Source organism: Pleurodeles waltl, chromosome 8 (assembly GCF_031143425.1).
Source record: "Pleurodeles waltl isolate 20211129_DDA chromosome 8, aPleWal1.hap1.20221129, whole genome shotgun sequence".
Classification (NCBI taxonomy): domain Eukaryota; kingdom Metazoa; phylum Chordata; class Amphibia; order Caudata; family Salamandridae; genus Pleurodeles; species Pleurodeles waltl.
Window position 1 is genome coordinate 345,052,965 of NC_090447.1, and position 19,267 is coordinate 345,072,231.

At 47.0% G+C, this 19,267-nt stretch overlaps 1 protein-coding gene across 3 annotated transcripts in view; it reads left to right on the forward strand.

Annotated features, from left to right (window-relative positions):
- Positions 1 to 19,267, forward strand: part of CASK (calcium/calmodulin dependent serine protein kinase) — a 1,258,500-nt gene that overhangs the window by 380,133 nt on the left and 859,100 nt on the right. For all 3 annotated transcript variants that reach the window (XM_069204206.1, XM_069204204.1, XM_069204205.1), the window contains exon 4: positions 18,382 to 18,459. In XM_069204206.1, coding sequence (XP_069060307.1) covers positions 18,382 to 18,459 — 78 coding nt within the window. The remainder of the gene's footprint in view (positions 1 to 18,381; positions 18,460 to 19,267) is intronic.

Genomic DNA, 19,267 nt, shown 5'->3' on the forward strand with positions numbered 1-19,267 from the left:
TCCTCCAAGTCTTTGAGCACAGGTAAGAAGTCTTTGAAGCGGTCCCGTTGCCCTTCGACTTCACCCAGTTGCTCGGCTGATGTGACGTGGGAGGAGCGTTGACACTCAAGGCTTCCATCTTCGGAGCCTGCTTCTGGGTTTGCTCCGCGCATCTCCGAATTTCCGGGAGCCGGAGCAACCCCTACCCAATTAAAGTAGTTTTATGAGGCCATGCGCCTCATTTTTGGGCAGTCCGACCCCAATATGTCGCCTTTGGGCCCAAGGTGGTTTGGTCAAGGGGCCTTTGGGTTTTGCTCTGGCAGCTTTGGCCACCAAGGTCACCCCCAATCCACTCATGGATCTGCACCAACGCCGGTCGTACCTCTGAGACCTTCCCCGGCACTGGTTCGATTGTCAACGCTCCCGACGTCAGTGGTGCGCACAATCGACGTCGACCCTATCCTCGTCCCTGACGACTCGGGGATGGAACGGCGTCGGCCGCTGCTGCCTCTGTTCGATGGGGCCTACTCACTCCAGGTCGGGTTTGGACCCTTTTCCTTAGGGTACGAATTCGCGGAAGGATTAGAGGCATCCCTGGACCCTTAAGAATACCAGGATGACCCCTCTTTGGACTGAGCACAGGAATTGGGCGAGGCCAGTGGACTGGACACGTGTCCAGATGCTGGCATGCTGTCTCCTCCTACCGTGGCTACGGTGGAGGGAGCGACTTATGCTATGGTGATCAGTAGGGCGGCTGAGGTGCTTGGCCTTGAGCTAACCACTGTACAGGTCTAGCCATATCTCCTGACAGAGGTGCTTCAGCCAGGGGCTTCCACATCTGAGCCCCTTTTGCCATTCAATGAAGCCCTCACCAATGTCCTTTTGGGTACTTGGCCCAAACCCAACACAGGGGCTCCTGTGAACAGGACTATCGCATGCTGCTATCTGCCCGCCCCGAACGACCCTAAATTCCTGTCCCAACACCCCACACCTGGGAGTCTTGTCATCCAGGCTTCCTCTTCTTCAGGCGCATTCCCTTCTGCACCCCCGGATAGGGAATCAAAAAGGCTGGAACAATTTGGGAAGAAGATGTTTTCTTCCTCCATTCTCGTGCCGCAGTCCGTAAACACCGCATGCCTTTTGGACTGTTATACCCACTCTCTGTGGGATACGATCACACAAGTTCCGCAGCACATACCGAAGGAGGCCAGTGCTATCATCTCCCAAGCTGTCACCGATGAGAGCGATGCAACAAAGTTCACGATCTGATGTGGGTTGGATATGACTGACTCTCTGGGCAGATTGGTTGCTACGATGGTGGCCTTGAGACGCCACACCTGGTTGCGTACTTCTGATTTTTTCTGGAGATGTCCAACAGTCTCTTAGACATGCCCTTTGATGGTTCCCGTCTCTTTGGAGACAAGGCGGACTCGGCCTTGGAGAGATTCAAGGACTCCCGGGCAATGGTTCGGTCCCTTGGCCTTTCTGCTGCCCCTCGCCCCCAACAGTCTACCTTTCGCCCCTTTTGTGGCCACAGAAGGGGCTCCCTGTCGTGTCCCCAACGCAGCCACCGTGCCACCCATGCTGTTCGGCCGCTGCGTGGCGGGGATGCGGAATCCCGCGTGGGACAGGGAACTAGAGGTTTGCCCAGTCCACCCCCTGCCTCCTGCCCCCGCTGCAGCCTCCAAGCCCTCCTAGTCTGTCCCCTCACTCCGATCCAGTTGGCAGGATTCGCCATCACCTCCCCCACTAGGAATCAATCACAATGGACAGGTAGGTTTTGCAGATAATTCGAAAGAGCTATTCCCTCCCCTTCGAATCTGCCCCACTAGCCTTGCTTCCATCAGTCAGCCATCTTCCGGAGGATCATTTGGCACGTCTCTGCTAGGAAGTAGCGACTCTCTTGGCCAAGGGAGCCATAGAAGAAGGTACCTTGTTATTTCCGCTACTTTCTGGTGCCCAAAAAGGACAAGGGCTTACGTCCTATCCTAGACCTTCAGGACCTCGTATACTTCCTCAAGAAAGAGAAATTCAAAATGCTCGCCCTGGCTTAGATCCTATCTGCCCTAGACCCAAGATACTGAATAGTAGCGTTGGACTTGCAGGACGCTTATTTCCACTTTCCCATCCTGCCTGCCCACAGACGTTGCATGCGATTCATGGTAGGTCACAAGCACTATCAGTTTACCGTGCTCCCCTTCAGCCTTACCAGCGCCCCTCAGGTGTTCATGAAAGCGATGGCAGTGGTTGCAGATCATCTGCGCAGGTTAGGGGTCTCAGACTTCCCCCTACCTCGACGCTGGCTGTTGAAGGCGGACTCGCCCCAGAAAGTGGTCTCCCATCTTTAGACTACGGTGAACCTCGTGCACACGCTGGAATTCACTATCAACGGGCCAAAGTCCCACCTGACTCCCTCTCAGATGCTCCCTTTCATCGGAGCTGTTCTGGACACAGTGCATTTTTAGGCTTATCCTCTCGAAAAGCAAGTCCAAGATATTCAGACTATGATTCCGATCTTTCAGTCTCTGTCTTGGGTTTCGGTGAGGCTGATTCAGAGGCTGCTGGACCTCATGGCTTCCTGTATCTTGCTAGTAACACATGGCAGATGGTATTTGCGGGCTCTGCAGTGGGACATGAAGTTCCAGTGGGCGCAGCATCAGGGGAATCTGTCCGGCATGGGCCAAATCTCGAAGGGGACTGAAAAGACCTGCAGTGGTGGCTTTCGAATGCACATTGGGTCCATGGCAGATCCCTCTCCCTTCCCCAGCCAGATCTGTCCATAGTGACAGATGCATCACTTCTGGGTTGGGGCAGCCAAATGGGAGAGGCAGAGATCAGAGGTCTCTGGTCTCCGGTGGAGTCTTGGCTCCAAATCAATCTTCTGGAGCTCCGGGCAATCAGGCTTGCGTTGAAAGCTTTTCTTCCCTCTCTCTCAAAGGGAAAGTAGTGCAAGTGTTCACGGACAACACTACTGCCATGTGGTACTGCAAAAAAAAACAGGGCAGAGTAGGGTCCTGGACTCTGTCAGGAGGCACTATGCCTCTGGACATGGCTGGAACATCAGGGCATTACCCTGGTTGTTCAACATCTGGAAGGCTCTCTGAACGTCAGAGATGACAAAGTGAGCCTTCGATGAGCAGCCGATCACGAATGGCATCTCCATCCGGAGGTGGCGCAAGGTCTCTTTCAGCAATGGGGAGAGCCTTGGTTAGATCGATTTGCCTCTGCAGAGAACACGTAATGTCAGCTGTTGTGCGCATTGGAGTTTCCAAAGCGACACTAGCTCGGAGATGCTTTTTGTCTCGAGTGGAACTCCTGCCTCCTTTACGCCTTCCCGCCTATACCACTTCTGCCCAGTGTTCATTCTGAAGAAGATCAGGAACGACCGGGCCCAAGTTATCTTGGTAGCTCCGGACGGGGCACAGAGAGTATGGTATCCAGAGCTATAAAGCATGGCCACTGATTCTCCACTCAGACTGCCTCTTCGGGCGGATCTTCTGTCACAGCAATCTCCACCCAAACCTGTCCAATCTCCGCCTTCATGCGTGGAGATTGAGCGGCGGCAATTGACAACTTTTGATCTTCCACCTGAAGTCTGTGACGTTATCTTGGCAGCCAGTTGTCCCCCTACCAAAATGGAATACACCTGTCGTTGGCATACATTTGTGGCATGGTGTACCAACAAATCTGTTGATCCCCTCTCTGCTCCTCTACCTGAGGTTCTTTTGTTCATTCTTTCTCTGGCCCAGCAGGGCTTTTCTTTGGGCACCCTTAAAGGGTATTTATCGGCCATTTCGACCTTTCTTAGGTTACCTGATCAGCCCTCACTCTTTAAATCTCCTATTGCCAATAGATTCCTTAAAGGTCTAACCCATTTATTTCCCCCCACTCCGTTTATCATGCCTCAGTGGGATCTCAATCTTGTCCTTACTTACTTTCTTAATGTGTACTCCCATTGAGCCGATGCAAAATTGCCCTTTACGGATCCTCACTTTCAAAACTGTCTTTCTTGTTGCAATTACTTCTGCTCACAGAGTGAGCAAACTTCAAGCTCTTTCTTCAAATCCTCCATTCTTGTTTATGCACCCAGACAAAGTGGTGTTGCGCACTAAGGCTTCCTTCCTTCCCAAGGTTGTTATGCCTTTTCATGTAGGCCAGTGCATCACCTTGCCTACTTTTTACGCACCCCACACCCTTCTCATGAGGAGGAGAGACTCCACCGTCTGGACCCAAAAAGAGAGTTGGTGTTCTATCTAAATCATACTAAAGATTTCCGGGTGGATGATCAACTCTTTGTCGGGTATGTAGGTGTGAAGAAAGGGAAGGGGGTGCAAACATGTACCATCTGTAAATGGGTAATTCTTTGCATCAAGATGTGCTACACTTTGGCCAAGAAACCCCCTGAGGGCTTGTGCGCTCATTCCACCAGAGCAACTGCTGCTTACACTACCTTAGCAGGCAGAGTTTGTGTCCTGGATATCTGCCAGGCGGCTACGTGGGTGTCCCGTAACACGTTTGCTAAACTGAACTGCCTGGACAGTCAGGTCCGTCGGACGACGGCTACCTTGGTTGTTCGGTCCTGCAGGACTTTCTAGTATGATCTTGGTTTGCAGCCCACCTCCGAGGATGGCATTGCTTGGGTATCTATTCTAAGGTAAGGAATCTGCACCTGGAAGTCTCTATCAGATGTACAAGTTACTTACCTCCGGTAACGAAATATCTGGTAAAGACATATTCTAGTTGCAGATTCCTTACCATCCCACCCATCCTCCCGCTTGTGAACTGATTTCTAGGGTCAGGGATTTCCCCTTAAGGTCCTTATCTCTGGCGCACGAATCTGTGTTCTTAGCGGCTCTGCGCTTTGGTGTGGAAAGTCGTTAAAAGAAACTGACATGACTGTGCTGAGGCGGCGTCTGTGCGCTACTTCCGATGTCATCACGGTGATGACGACGCACGCAGAGTCAACCGACGCGCACAGGTATTGCTCAAACAAAAAATCTCCGGATCCAGTCTGACGCCTGGGGGGGAAATTCCAAGGTTAGGAATCTGCAACTAGAATGTCTCTCCCAGATATTTCGTTACCGAAGGTAAGTAACTTGTACTTCAAAGCTTCACAACTGGCCAGCATTGCTGACTTCACTTCTTCTTTTGTGTGGATCAAGGACAAAGTACTTCATTGACTTTTGCTTGGTTGTGGACCTTCCGCTGCTGGTGCAGTGACTTTGAGATTATTTCTCCTTTCTTATTTTCTTCTTACTGTTGTGTTGCCTCTTCCCTCCCCCTCTGTGTGTTGCTTCTTCCCTCCCACCCTCCTGTTGTCCATCTTGCTTCTTTCCTCCCAACTCTTACCTCCAGTGTTCTGTGTTGCTTTTTCTCTACCACCCCCCACTTTCCCCTTGTCCTTGTTGCTTATTCCCTCCCGCCGCGCTTATCCTTGTTTGTATATTCCCTCCTGCCTCCTATTGTCCATATTTCTTTTTCCGTCCCTCCACGTTCTTGTTGTCTGTGTTGTTCCTCGGTGGCCATAATTAGACTAAAGTGCTATGTTGTGGCTGTGCCCTGGCACCTTTTGTCTGTGTCCTGTCTCTTCTTTCCTTCATCCTTCCTTTCGTTATCAGTGTTGCCACCCCCGCTTGCCATAAGGAAAAAAAAAAAAGTCTGAAACAGCCAACGTCTTAGCCCTTTTTCTAAAGTTTAGCCAAGCTGCAAAGAAGTCACGTTGGCTAAAAGGCAGTGGCAAAGCCAATAGCTGTCACACAGGTAAGACATATTGAATTTGACAATGCTTGTTGATATTTGGGACAGGTCCGGCTTAAGCCTTCGTAATGTATATCCCCAAAAGATAGCCAGGTCAATTTTATGTACCTTTCCACCACACATGTTGGGGATTATAAAGGTGACTAAGGTTTGTGTTTTCCACTGCTCTGGAGGGAAATAAAAAAATAAATAGCCAAAATGTGCTGGTTTTGTATTTTTTTATTTAACGGAAAAAGGTGCTATGCAAGAAGGTGAGTAATCTTTTTCTGTTTTTTTCCTAAAAATGACTTCAGGAAGAGGTTTCCTTATCCTGAGTTTGCCGCCTTCTCAGCTTTCAGAAACGGATAGAATTGTAAAAAGAAATTTTTTGTTCCACATCAGTTTTTACAATTTTCTATGTGGTGGCCGGTTCCTGCGATTTTTGCAGTTTCTACCAACTTGTAGTTTAAGTGGGACAGAGTGGTGAAACTCGTTGGTGATTCTAGAAAGCCATGTATTTCTGAAACAAATGCATAATTCTGCAAGGGGCCATTTGTGTAGAATGCTCATGGTTTTCCTAAATAATCTAATTGTTGAAATGAAAACAAATAATTATTGTTTATTGGAAAAATAGAAATTGTTGACACTGTTCATCTGTAATTTTCTGCTTTGATGGCCAGTTTCTAAAACAGTATACCTTTATGTCCACCAGGCTCTTTTGCTCGCAGCAGTATTTTGTGTCTGTTCAAGGCCCAACTACACAATACCCATATCCATCTACCGAACTGCAGCTTGTAATAATTTTTCATTGCATTTCGACCGCTAGTCAATGTGTAAGGTAAACTCTAAACAAGTGTATGAGGAAAAGCTGTGCATTTTTTAAATGAGTTCATAAATCGTAGTTCAGGAAAGTGGTGCTTTGTACCACCGTGAATAGGGTAACCCATACTATCGTGTGATTCAGAGGGTTTGACAAAATTATTTTTTTGTGCACAGACTTTGATTTGGAAGTCAGAATGAGGAGCAATTCAGTAGATAACAAAGCTTGTAATGGTCTTCTTTTGTAGTTCTCATGATTAAATCATTATTCCACATATGTGTGCTGACATATCCCACAGGGCAGGAAAGCCACTAAAACACACCATCTGTCACTAACATTTACAAATCGAATTACACTGATTCTTGGGAAAAGAGTAGTTGTAGAATTTAGGGTTGGCAAGTACCAAGGATAAACCGACCAACATCAGACATCTTTGAAAACTGGACACCCAGGGGAGTTCAGGGTGGTATGGCTTGTGTGAATCCCATTTTTTCTTTTTATCCACAATGCTATGCACACATAAACTTTTGGCTGAAATGATTGACTTTATGCCCGTTTCTGTGTGAAAAGTTTCAAGCATTCCCACTTGTTTCCTAATTTAAACAGTGCCCCACTTGTGTGTGTTGATCTTTTGCCCGGAACAGAAAGGCACCAAAAGATAGGACAAAAACATGAAGATTTCTCATTCAAGTTCCATTCGTTCTGAGGATGTGAGTAGCTTCTGTATTAGGGCCTGGAGTTCTCAGGCAAATCTTAACCTCACAACACTAGGCATTCAAGAAAACTAGACACCCGGGAAGTCCAGGCTTGTGTGGCTTCTCAGTCCCGTCACCTTTTCATGCACGGTGGTATAACTTGCAAATATCAAAGCCATGGCTAAAAACACCACAGTTCCTATCACTATCCATTGGGAATGGCTGTGGTAATTGAGCCCAGGGGTCAACTGTCAGTCATGAACCCTACCAACACTTATCATTACTGAAAACTACAAACCCAGGGTATCAGTATGGTGTGGCTTGCACAAACCCCCCAGTATGCTTTGTTACTCAGTGTCCTGCAGATGTCATAAGAATGCACAAAAAAAACTTTTTTTTTTTTTTTTGCACTGTGCATTAGACGACTGCAGTATTGGGAACGGTGTTGGCTGGCATCAAGGAATATCTACCTGTCCTGGGTATTTTTTAAAACTAGACACCAGAGGCAGCCCAGCATCATGTGGCATGTGTGGGTTCCGTAATGTATTCTTATCCATGATGTCCTAAAAATATATTGTTGAAAAAGCTATTATTTCCTCATACTTTTTTGATAGAAAATGTCATAACTTGCAGCCAATAGCAAACCTCATACTTTCCTTCATTCCCACACTTACGCAAAGAAAACAGTACCAATCAATTGTGGGTGGACCTAGCATACCAGACAAAAAGTGGACAAACCTTGAACTGTATGAAGTGTCACTGTGGTCTATAGTTTTGTTTTGTTTAAGTATGTTAGGCCCACCTAAACGTGAACAGTTCTTTTCTTTAGAGCTACATGGGAATGCAGGATGTTAAGGTGATTGCCGTTCTTTGTAAGTGCCTAAAATTTCTGTCACATAAATGTGAGCAGAAGTTCATTGTTTGATGCAAACTTTGACATAAACCACCCACCTGTGAGTGCTATACAATCTCTAGTTAGGTCAAAGCCTACCAAGACGTCTTGGGGACATTCTGAAAGCTTCCCTGGGAATACATTCCGCAACTTCTTACCATTGGCTTTGTGGTTTGTAACTCATATCTTCTGGCTTTCTATTTGCTATTTGTTTTAGGCTGTCCAATAAGTTCATCCCTTCAAAGGAGCAAAGTCTTTTCACACTACTTTTTGTACATTCTTCCACAAGTGTAGTGCTCCTTTCTGTAAACAGGCCTGTAAATGTTCTTGTCACATTTGCTGTGCATTCAAATGTCTGGCTTTGTCTTCAAAGGGAGGTTGGTGATTCTTTTCAGTTTTTTTGTTTCGCTGACTTCAAAGTGAGAGGATTTATTTGACAGTCTTTCTGGATACTTGGGGTAGAGGAAAGGGTTTTTTCTAGCACACAACACTTAAATAAACTAAGTATTTCAGAATATAGCAGAATTAGCAAAACCTCAAATTAGCCACAATTTTGTTAATTGTTACTTTAGGAAGATCCAAAGAAATCAGTACACTAAATAACACTATTTCCACACATTCTCGTTTGTACGCTGTGTAGTTTTATTAGTGAAACTGGATGCCTGTGCAAATGTAATGGTCATTTCAATTGAAAATATGTTGTCTATAATGGCAGTGTACTACCATACCATGCATACTCCACTCTGCGCTTGAACCACTCCACACCACTGCATTCTACTCCTCTCTGCAACATTCAACACTACTGCACTCTTCTCCACTTCCCTACTGTGCCTCTCTGTTCTACACCACTCTATGCCAATGCACTCTACGCTACTCCACTCTACCCTTTTCCACTACACTCTACCCCACTTTAGTCTAGGCCTCTCAACCCTACACCACTCTGCAACACTGCGCTCAACCCCACTACACTTTATGCCAGTCCACTCTGCCAGACCACTCCTTTCTGTACCACTCCACTTTACGCCCCTGCACTCAATGCCAATCCACTGTACGACACTCTAATTTACTCTGCATCACTGCAGTCTATGCCACTGCACTCAACACCACTTTACGCCATTACTCTGTGCCACTCTACTCTAAGCCACTGCACTCTACCTTGTACCGCTCCATTTTACAGGCTTCCCTCTAACCTGAACAATGACACTCTACAGCACTTCACTCTACTCTGAAACAATCTACTCTACACCGCTGCACTCTACGCTACTCTACTCCATGCACTACACTCTGCTCTGCGTACTCTGCACCACTGCACTCTACCAGTGCTCTGTATGCCACTCTGCGCCACTGCTGTCTTCACCACTGCACTCTACTGTGCACCACTCTAATCTATGCTACTGCATTCTATGATGCAGCATTGTACGCTGCAGAGCTCTGCCGCCACACAGTACGCCACTATACTTTGCAACAGTCTACGCCAATGTTCTCTACACTAGTCCACTCTAGTCTATGCCACTCCACTGTACGCCACTGCACTCTACTCTTCACAACTGCACTCTACACCACTGCTTTCTATTCTGCACTATTGTACTCCACTCTACACCACTCTACTCTGCAACTGCACTCTAGTCTCATACTGAAGGCCGCCTTCAGTATGAGGGAGCAACGATCTCCATCTTTTCTGACTTCACTGTGATGTTGCAGGAGCTCAGGTGAAAATTGCAAGAAGCAAAGAATGCCCTCCTCAAAATGGCCTCCGATATGGCATGCTTTACCCTGCCAGGCTTCAAGTGGATGTTGAAGGCAAGCCGTGAATATTTAACAAACCTGCAGAGGTGATAGAATTCTTCAAAATGTACTCCAAAGATATATCATTCTAGGAAGTTGGCTCTTTATATACTATCTCAAAGTAAGAGATAGTGTGAACAGAGTCCAAGGGTTCCCCTTAGAGGTTGATAGTGGCAAAATTGGATAATACTAATGCTCTATTTTGGGGTAGTGTGGTAGAGCAGTAGGCTTATCAGAGGGTAGTGTTAAGCATTTGTTGTACACACACAGGTAATAAATGAGAACATACACTCAAAGACTTAACTCCAGGCCAATAGGTTTTTAAATAGAAAAATAATATTTTCTTAATTTATTTTAGAACCACAAGATTAAGTAAGGTACTTGTCATAGGTAAATATGGAACTTTGAATTAAAACAGTAATGTACACAGTTTTGGCAAAAATGGTAGTAACCTATTTCAAAAGTGGACACATTGCAAAAATCAACAGTTCCTGGGGGAGGTAAGTACAAGTTAGTTTCTCAGGTAAGTAGAGCACTTACAAGTTCAGTCTCCGGGGCATAGGCAGCCCACCGTTGGGGCTTCAAGTCAACCCCAAACACACAGCACCGGCAACACAGGGCTGGTCAGGTGAAGAGGTCAAAATAGGGCCCAAATAACACAGGTGCCTATTGAGACTAGGGGTGCTCCGGTTCCAGTCTGCTAGCAAGTAAGTACCTGTGTCCTCGGGGAGCGGACCAGGGGAGTTTTGTAGAGCACTGGGGAGGGGGGGGCACAAACAGGCACACAAAATACACGCTCAGCTGCACAGGGGCAGCCGGGTGTAGTGTGCAAAGTAGGTGTAGAGTTTTAGATAGGAATCAATGGAGAGACCCGGGGGTCACTCTGGCGATGCAAGCAGGGCACAGGGGGGCTTCTCAGGCCAACCACCAACTGGGCAACGAAGAGGGTCGTCTGGTGGTCACTCCTGCACCGGTAGTTAGTTTCTCTCGGGCCTTGGGGCTGTTGGTGCAGTGCTTCTTCCAGGCGTCGGGTTCTTTGTTACCGGGCAGTCGCGGTCAGGGGGAGCCTCTGGATTCTCTCTGCAGGCATCGCTGTGGAGGTCGTCTCAGGGTGTCCACGTCATTGTAGTCTCCTGGTGGTCCTCTCTGCAGTGTTGGTTCTGCTGGACACGAGCCAGGGGCGTCGGGTGCAGAGTGTTGGGGACTCGCGCTTCCAGAGTGAGGCTGGAGTCCCTTTAAAGTTGTTTTCTTCTTTGTAGATTAGACAGAGCCGCTGTCCACAGGAGTTTCTTGGTCCTTTGGGTTGCAGGGCAGTCCTCTGAGTCAGCAGAGGCCGCTGGTCCCGCTGGATGCGTCGCTGTTGCAGGTTCTTCGAGTTTGGAGACAGGCTGGTAGGGCTGGGGCCAAGTCAGTTGTTGTCTCCGTCGTCTGCGGGGCTTTCAGGTCAGCAGTCCTTCTTCTTTAGGAAATCTGTTTTTCTGGGTTCAGGGTCGCCCCTAAATACTCAATTTAGGGGTGTGCTTAGGGCTGGAGGGCAGTAGCCAATGGCTACTGTCCCCGAGGGTGGCTACACCCTCCTTGTGTCTCCCTCCTGTGGGGAGGGGGGGCACATCCCTAATCCTCTTGGGGGGGAATCGTCCAAAGCAAGATGGAGGATTTCCTAAGGCAGGGGTCACCTCAGCTCAAGACACCTTAGGGGCTGTCCTGGCTAGAGTGTGACTCCTCCTTGTTTTTCTAATTATCTCCTCCGGACTTGCTGCCAAAAGTGGGGGCTATGTCCGGGGGGTGGGAATCTCCACTAGCTGGAGTTCCCTGGAGCACTGTAACACCAGGCTTGAGCCTGTGAGGCTCACCGCCAGGTGTTACAGTTCCTGCAGGGGGAGGTGTGAAGCACCTCAACCCAGTACAGACTTTGTTCCTGGTCACAGAGTGCACAAAGGCACTCACCCCATGTGGCCAGAAACCCGTCTGGATGTGGCAGGCTGGCAGAAACTGGCCAGCCTAGCACTAGTAGTTGGGCTGGTATACAGGGGGCATCTCTAAGATGTTTCTCAATAAATCCCCCTCTGGCATCAGTGTGTGTTTACTGTGCTGAGAAGTTTGAAGTTTGATACCAAACTTCAGTGTAGCCATTATGGAACTGTGGAGTTTGTTTTTGACAAACTCCCAGACCATATACTCTTTATGGCTACCCTGCACTTAATGTCTAAGAATTGGCTTACACTCTGAGGTGGCATAGTGTTCATGCAGTTATGGCCCCACCTGTGGTATAGTGCACCCTGCCTTAGGGCTGTAAGGCCTCCTAGAGGGTTGACTTACCTATGCCACAGGCAGTGGGTTGTGGGCATGGCACTCTGAGGGGAGTGCCATGTCGACTTAGTCATTTTCTCCCCACAAGCACAGACAAGCTGTGAGGCGGTGTGCATGTGCTGAGTGAGGGGTCCCCATGGTGGCATAATACACGCTGCATTCTTAGAGACCTTCCCTGGCCACATGGCCCTTGGTACCAGGGGTACCATGTACAAGGGACTTATCTGTGTCCCAGGGCTGTGCCAATTGTGGAGACACAGGTACAGTTTTAGGGAAAGAACACTGGTGCTGTGGCCTGGTTAGCAGGGTCCCAGCACACTTTCAATCAACAAAAGGAAAAAGGTTAGGGGGTAACCATGCCAACAGTGGCATTTTCCTACAATCATCAGCAGCTCGTTCATCACCAAAACATACCCCGCCACACACCTGTGGGGCATCCAGTGTGGACTTATTCACACTGGACTAGCCTGTGGTGTCTATAGGGGTTGGGCTCTCTGAATGTTTTTAGCTGCCACCGGATCTGCTGTCTGGATGACGACGCCTGAACCAGTCCTTGGATGTGTCCGTATTAATTAGTCAAGAGATGCTTAATATACACACCTTGTTTTTATAACACTTACTTGATCGTTCTCCTCTGCAATGAGGGCTTCACGCTTTTGTGTTGCCCCCACCCCACCCCCACCCCAACCCCATGGTTCACACCATACCACACACAGTAGGGGGTTTCTGTTTCTGTTGTGAATTTAGGGATTCACCGGGCACTCTCTGCCGGGTGGGTAAAGTTCGCAGTCAGCATGATTTGTCATTGTTTGATATGTTTTTTTTGTTTATCTTCATTTCCATCCATTCAAGACTCATATATCAGTTTCTTTTGTGCACTGACAACTGAATCTACCTCCAGCCAGAGGTCGATTTTGGATGTTTTCTCTGTCTTGGCCTGAATAATCCCCAAAAAGGGAAACTGGTCTTGCAATATTTAAATAGACATGGAGCACAGGTAGTGTTTCTCCAGGAGACTCACCCCTCACCTGCTTCCAGATATGCCTTCCTAAACACTGGGGCCTGCATAGCTATGCCTCAAATTATAGCTCCTATTCGTGTGGGGTATGTATACTTAAACATTTAACCTTCCACCCACACCACACGCTTGCAGATGATCAAGGCAGGTACATCCTGGTGGCGGGTACCCTAGCTCGTCACAAGCTTATGTTACTCAACATCTGCGCCCCTAGTGTAGATACCCCTGATTTCTTTCAGACACTTCAGAGGCACATCGACAGGGAATCTGTGTAACATTTGATACTTGGTGGGGATTTCAGTATGCTCCAAGACCTTCGCCTATACACCATTGCCCCTCATCCCTCGGGTAAAAAAACACTAATTGCATGTGCTGCGCGATCTGTGTGACACTTTCTCTCTGCTGGACCCATGGAGAATCCACCCCTTTTCCGCACTGACATACACATTTTATTCTGACCGGCATGATACTTGGTCAGGTATAGATTTCTGGCTCACGTAGTTATTTACACTGCCCTGGTTTGGTTCTGTTACACACCTGCCCCGCACACTGTCTAACTACTCTCCGGTCTGGCTTCAGTTATATGTCCTGTGTTCGGAGTATTTGGAGCGCCCCTGGCAGTTCCCTGCAATAATGCTGCAGAACAAGGCGTTTTGCTCTGAATTACACACTGCAATCATAGAATATTTTGCAACCAACGAAGACTTGGTTACTTCTCACGCTACACTGTGGGATGCCTTTAATACATACATCAGAGGAATTTGCATTGCCAAACATTCATGTGTCCTTAAAGATATCCGTCAGGGCATTGCTCAAATTGAGGCAGCTTTGACAGACCTAGACCCAGAAGTGTCTCATTCTGCAGGGCCACGTCTACACAAACGTGTCTCCTTAATGGAAAAGTTTAGGGATTTGGCTGACAGCGAGGTGCGCTTCTTGTGCAAGTATGCCAGAGTGTGCCTCTACAGCCAGGGAGACAGGCGGGGCCAGACCTTAGCATGCCTTATTAGGCCCTCTAGGTCACCCTCATACATAATTGATTTGCAAAACCCAGACGGATCCATTGTCTCAACTACTGAAGAGGTGCAGACACAGCTTCTCCACTATTATACACAATACCTCGAGGAGATGGCCATGGTATGGCTCAGCACTGCACAACAACAGTGTCTCAGTGAGCTTGACTTCCTGGATGTCTCTAAGGCACCCACATCGGATGGTTTTACCAGGATATTATATAAGACACACAAGCATATATTAGCCCCCGCCTATCAGACGTACAGGGAGGTGCTGGAATGTGGCGTGCTCCCACCCAGGCTTCAGGAGGTGGTGATCACTTTTATTATTAAAGCCTGGCAAGGATCCAAAATTATGTGGCTCATACTGACCATTGTCACTATTGAAGTTTGACAGTAAAATCCTAGCTAAACTCCTGGCCAAACCGTTTGTTCGTTCTAATGGACCAAATTATTTCGTCCACCCAATCTGGTTTTGTCCCACACCAATCCACATCGCTTGACCTATGCACGGTGTTCACAGCCCTTCAAAGGGTGTTCCCTACTGTCCTAGCTACAGTGCCTCTCCTGTGGAGAAGACCCTTGATCCTTTAGAATGGCCTTTCTTGAAAGCGACCCTTCGCAAACTTGGTATGCCGTGTGGCTGCATCTCCCTCATTATGCTCCTTTATTATTCACCAATGGCGCAGATTAGGGTTAATAGATTCCTAACACCTGCTTTCCCATCACTAGAGGGATTAGACAGGGTTGTCCCCATCACCCCTGCCTGATTTTCATTATTGCTATGGACCCACTTGTACTACACCTGCAGGAGAAACATTTATATAGGTGCCTGCCCTTCCGGTCTGGCCCACTGCTAATCTCCATCTATGCGGGTGATGTTCTGCTGTTCCCTACCCTGCTGATAATTTGGCCCCGGTTCTGCAGGAGATCTGCTGCTTTAGTGTTTTTTTCGGGTTGCTTATCAACTGGAGCAAATCAGAACTTTTTCCACTTGCAGAGGCAGCTATTCCTGTGGACTGAGAGTGCCCTCTCTCCTGGTGTAGTAAATATCTGGGTATATACATCCATCACAACAGGGCACAGATAATCAGACTAAATTACAGACCAGCTATCGACAAGCTGAACATGCAGATAGACCGGTGGATACGTCTCTCCCTGTCCATTGCTGGATGTATTGCCATTCTCAAGATGGTGATACTACCACTGTTTTTATACTTATTTGTAAATATACCAATCCTTTTGACCAATTTGTTCTTCACGACACTCAGGAGCTCATTTGTGCATCTGGTATGTGTGCCCACACATCTGATGGGAGATTCTGATGCTCCCGTATCAGTTTTAGTATTTGGCAGCACAATGGCACTGCGCAGGTTATTGGTACCGTGCAGATGGTTGCCTTCTGTACCTCATTCCGGAGGGGTACTTAGCTGCTTCAACCCCCCTGAGTACACTTGTCCCGTCTATAATAGCTATAGACCTATTAGACATACACATACTTGCTACTACCTTTTGGGCCTTGCGTTAGGTTGGCCTGCCTCCCGGCATGTGGCCTCCTATACACCCCGACAATCCCATTGGGAGATAACCCTTGGCTCCCGCTCACACAGGAGAATCTAGTTAAAAGCACACGCTCTGCTTTAAATCTTCATACTATGGGTGATCCGGACAGCCATGTTTTTTCACGGAAGGAAGGTTCACGATTTGGCTCCACTACACACATGGATTCATTTATACTGCGCTGTCTGCAGACTGCGCTGCGTGCCCTCTTACTCACTGGCACCAATGACTTCTCACCCCTCACATTGATTATAACAGCTGTTACGGGAATTGGCATAATATTCAAACGATATAACACAAGTCTGACCTCATTCCGATTCAAAATTAGAAAATGCAGGGTGCCTGCAAGGCAGAGCTGTGATACCCTTTGTTGGATAAGGTATGGTACACATGCTGCGCCCAAACATGCGCAATATCCCTCAATCACCGACACAAACTAATACATAAAAAATGTGTCCGTAGAGCTTATATGACACCTACCGCTATTGCCAAACTAGACCCGGCGCGCACTTCTGCGTGCCCCAAATGTAGGTCACCTACTACAGATTTTGCCCATATGACTTGGACATGCGACAGTATAGCGCCATTCTGGGGCAACGTATTTAATAGGCTAACATTGATGCTGGACGCCCCTAACACTCCTGATCCCCTAATGGCGTTGTTGGTTTATGTTGAGGGCATCACTAAATCTCTGAGGTGCTTTGCAGCTATTGCCCTGCTGACACCTTGGCGAGAGATAGCATTGTATTGAGGTTCCAAATTTCCTCCTACAACAAAAGCTTGGCTGCGGAGACTCATATCTTGTGACACGACCAGTGAGGTATACGCCGCCCTTCAACCCCCCACATCCCGCCCGAAAGACACATGGCAGTCATTAAGGGACTACCTTTTGACCCTGGCCGACCCAGAGCTCATCGTTCCCCATTGAGATAATCCTCCTGAGCCTGAGTTGCTTCTCTGACCCCAATGCAGATGCTCCTTGTTCTCGAAAATCAAATGCTTCCTTACACTGAAGATGTATGTCGCCCTCTGTATTTACTGTACTCCATTATTACCATTCCAGTTATTTGTGCATTAGATTACTCTGAAATTCTACATCTATTTTTTATCATGACCCTCCCTCACGTTGGGAGTAAATTAATGTCTATGTTTGACTTGAACAATTTTGTGGACAAAAACAAATAAAGTTTTTAAAAAACCTTAAAAAAAAAAAAAAGAAATCCAAGAATTGGTAGGCTTCCCTGGGTAGCTGCCAACCAAGAGTTCTGCATGTATCCCCCGTAGCAAATGAGAGAAACTTGAGATTTCTTTTGGTGAAGTTTTGACATATGGTCTGCCAGAGAGAGGGGGTAAACCACCATTCTGCCTTCCCCAAAGTGGAGTGGGTGTGAGGGGCATGCAATACATGCAAGTACATGAAAATTAAAAAAATCACATTTCTTCAACTGTAAGAGTCATGATTATGTTCTCAAGCACATCACACAGAGAATAGAATTTGTCCCAGTCCTCCCAATTTCTCCATTCAAGCATATTAAAACATAATTATAGAGAAAATAGACAGCCTTACATTGCAGTCCATGAAAATCAAAAAAGGGAGTTCATCGTGTTGTCAGATTGTTAAGTTAAAGAACAAGAGCTAAGGGGAGATAAGTGGGAGATGGGCTAGGCCTTAAGATGTGAATGCCCACTGGAGCATTCCACTGTATGTTTGAAGAACGAGGACCAAAGAAGGGTGGCAAGAGCGGAAGAAAACATACATTTATGACTTGTGGGTAAATGCCATATTGTGCTATGGCTGTAATTCTACTTACCTGTGTTGTGTCCTGAAGAACATTCACGTTTGCTATTTGAAGTAATCTGCAAAATAGGAGAGCTGCAGTTACTGTTATGTCTTTAGTAAGCCACCTATATGGCCCTCGTTACAGTTGGACAAGGAAATGGGGTAGAAATCCCGCACCCGAATTATTGATATTAGTAACTCCGAAGGCGTGTAAATGTGGCCCATTATGGCCTGGACCTTGAAGGTCCACTAAAAAATATGGAATTACCGTGGATATCACTAACTTCTGGCCTGGCCTCCCTACTTCTTGTGAGTCCTCATTTTGGCCTGGACATACACACACATTTCGGTTGCTTTCATCACCTCAAATATTTGGGTGAAAGTGAATAGATTTGTGATATTCCCTCGTATCTCATAATTTAATGTTGTCAGTAACTGCAGTTACCAGACCCTTCAGTGTTAAGAAGTCACTTGTAATCAGGGCATTTGTGAGCACTTAAATCGCGCAGACATTACAAATATTTGTATTACTACGTTTCTCAAAATACTACTGCTGACAACTGCCAGCTTGCAGGTGCAGTCTTTCCTCATGCTCCAGATAGTCTTAATAAAATCCAATTTTTAGTTTGGAACTTTTCAACATGTAGCATTTGCTTTATTTTTTTGCACTCGGGTTGTTTTTATTCCTTGGAGGATTTGAAAGCGCATTGTTTTGTGACATAATTTTTTATGTTGATCTGCTGATGATTTGTTTGTTTGCATATTGAACCCTTTCCATTTTCTTTCCTAACAGTATGGATGGAGCCGATTTGTGCTTTGAAATAGTGAAAAGAGCAGATGCTGGCTTTGTCTACAGTGAAGCAGTTGCCAGGTATTGTGTTATTCGATTTCCTCATTTTGTTTCTTTTAAATAGATCTAACTTTCTGATAAATACTAACCTACGATTTTTCACCTTAAAATACTTCCCAGGCACCGGTTTGCACATGGAAATCTTTTCAATAGCAGTGCTCTCTTGTGCTGGTAGGTGGCATTGTGCGGTTCTACACTGACTGCTTCCTGCCCTGGAAGTGATGGAGCAGAGCCTCGTATAAGTGCCACTGCTGCATGCTGACATAATTTGCTTTCTTTCTGCTCCTGACGTGGATCCAGAACTCCGCTCCCAACTTTGTTGGTTTTCCAGTGACTTCATAAGCAGTTTCACCTGTGTGCCAGAGAACATGTCCCCACCCAAAATGACAAGCTTCAAGCCATGCTGTGACTGCAAGAAGCAGATGTCAGTCATGGACCTGCATGAAGTTTGTGTTTGGTGCCTGGCATCTGTCAGAACATGATTCTAAATCATGCTCTAGACCCTCATGCACCTGAAGGCGATCCAAGACAGTAAGGCGAAGCTGTATATAGATGACCAAAAGAAGTTGTTGCAGTTTTTGCCTAAGTCCCGCTCACACTCCAAGACGTGGCCATGGACTTGTTCCAGTCCAGAGCTGTTCCTACGTCATCTTAACTTTGTGCTTGAAGTCCTCCTTTACCTTGAAGTCCAAGTTCAAGCAGGAGCATAAGATACTGAAGTGAAACTTCACCACATCCCGTCACAATGTCAGCTGCACCCCTTTAAGGTCTCTGGCCGCAGATCCAATTTTTTTAGTTGGTCCGGAAGTCCTTTGAATTTCAAGAGTTT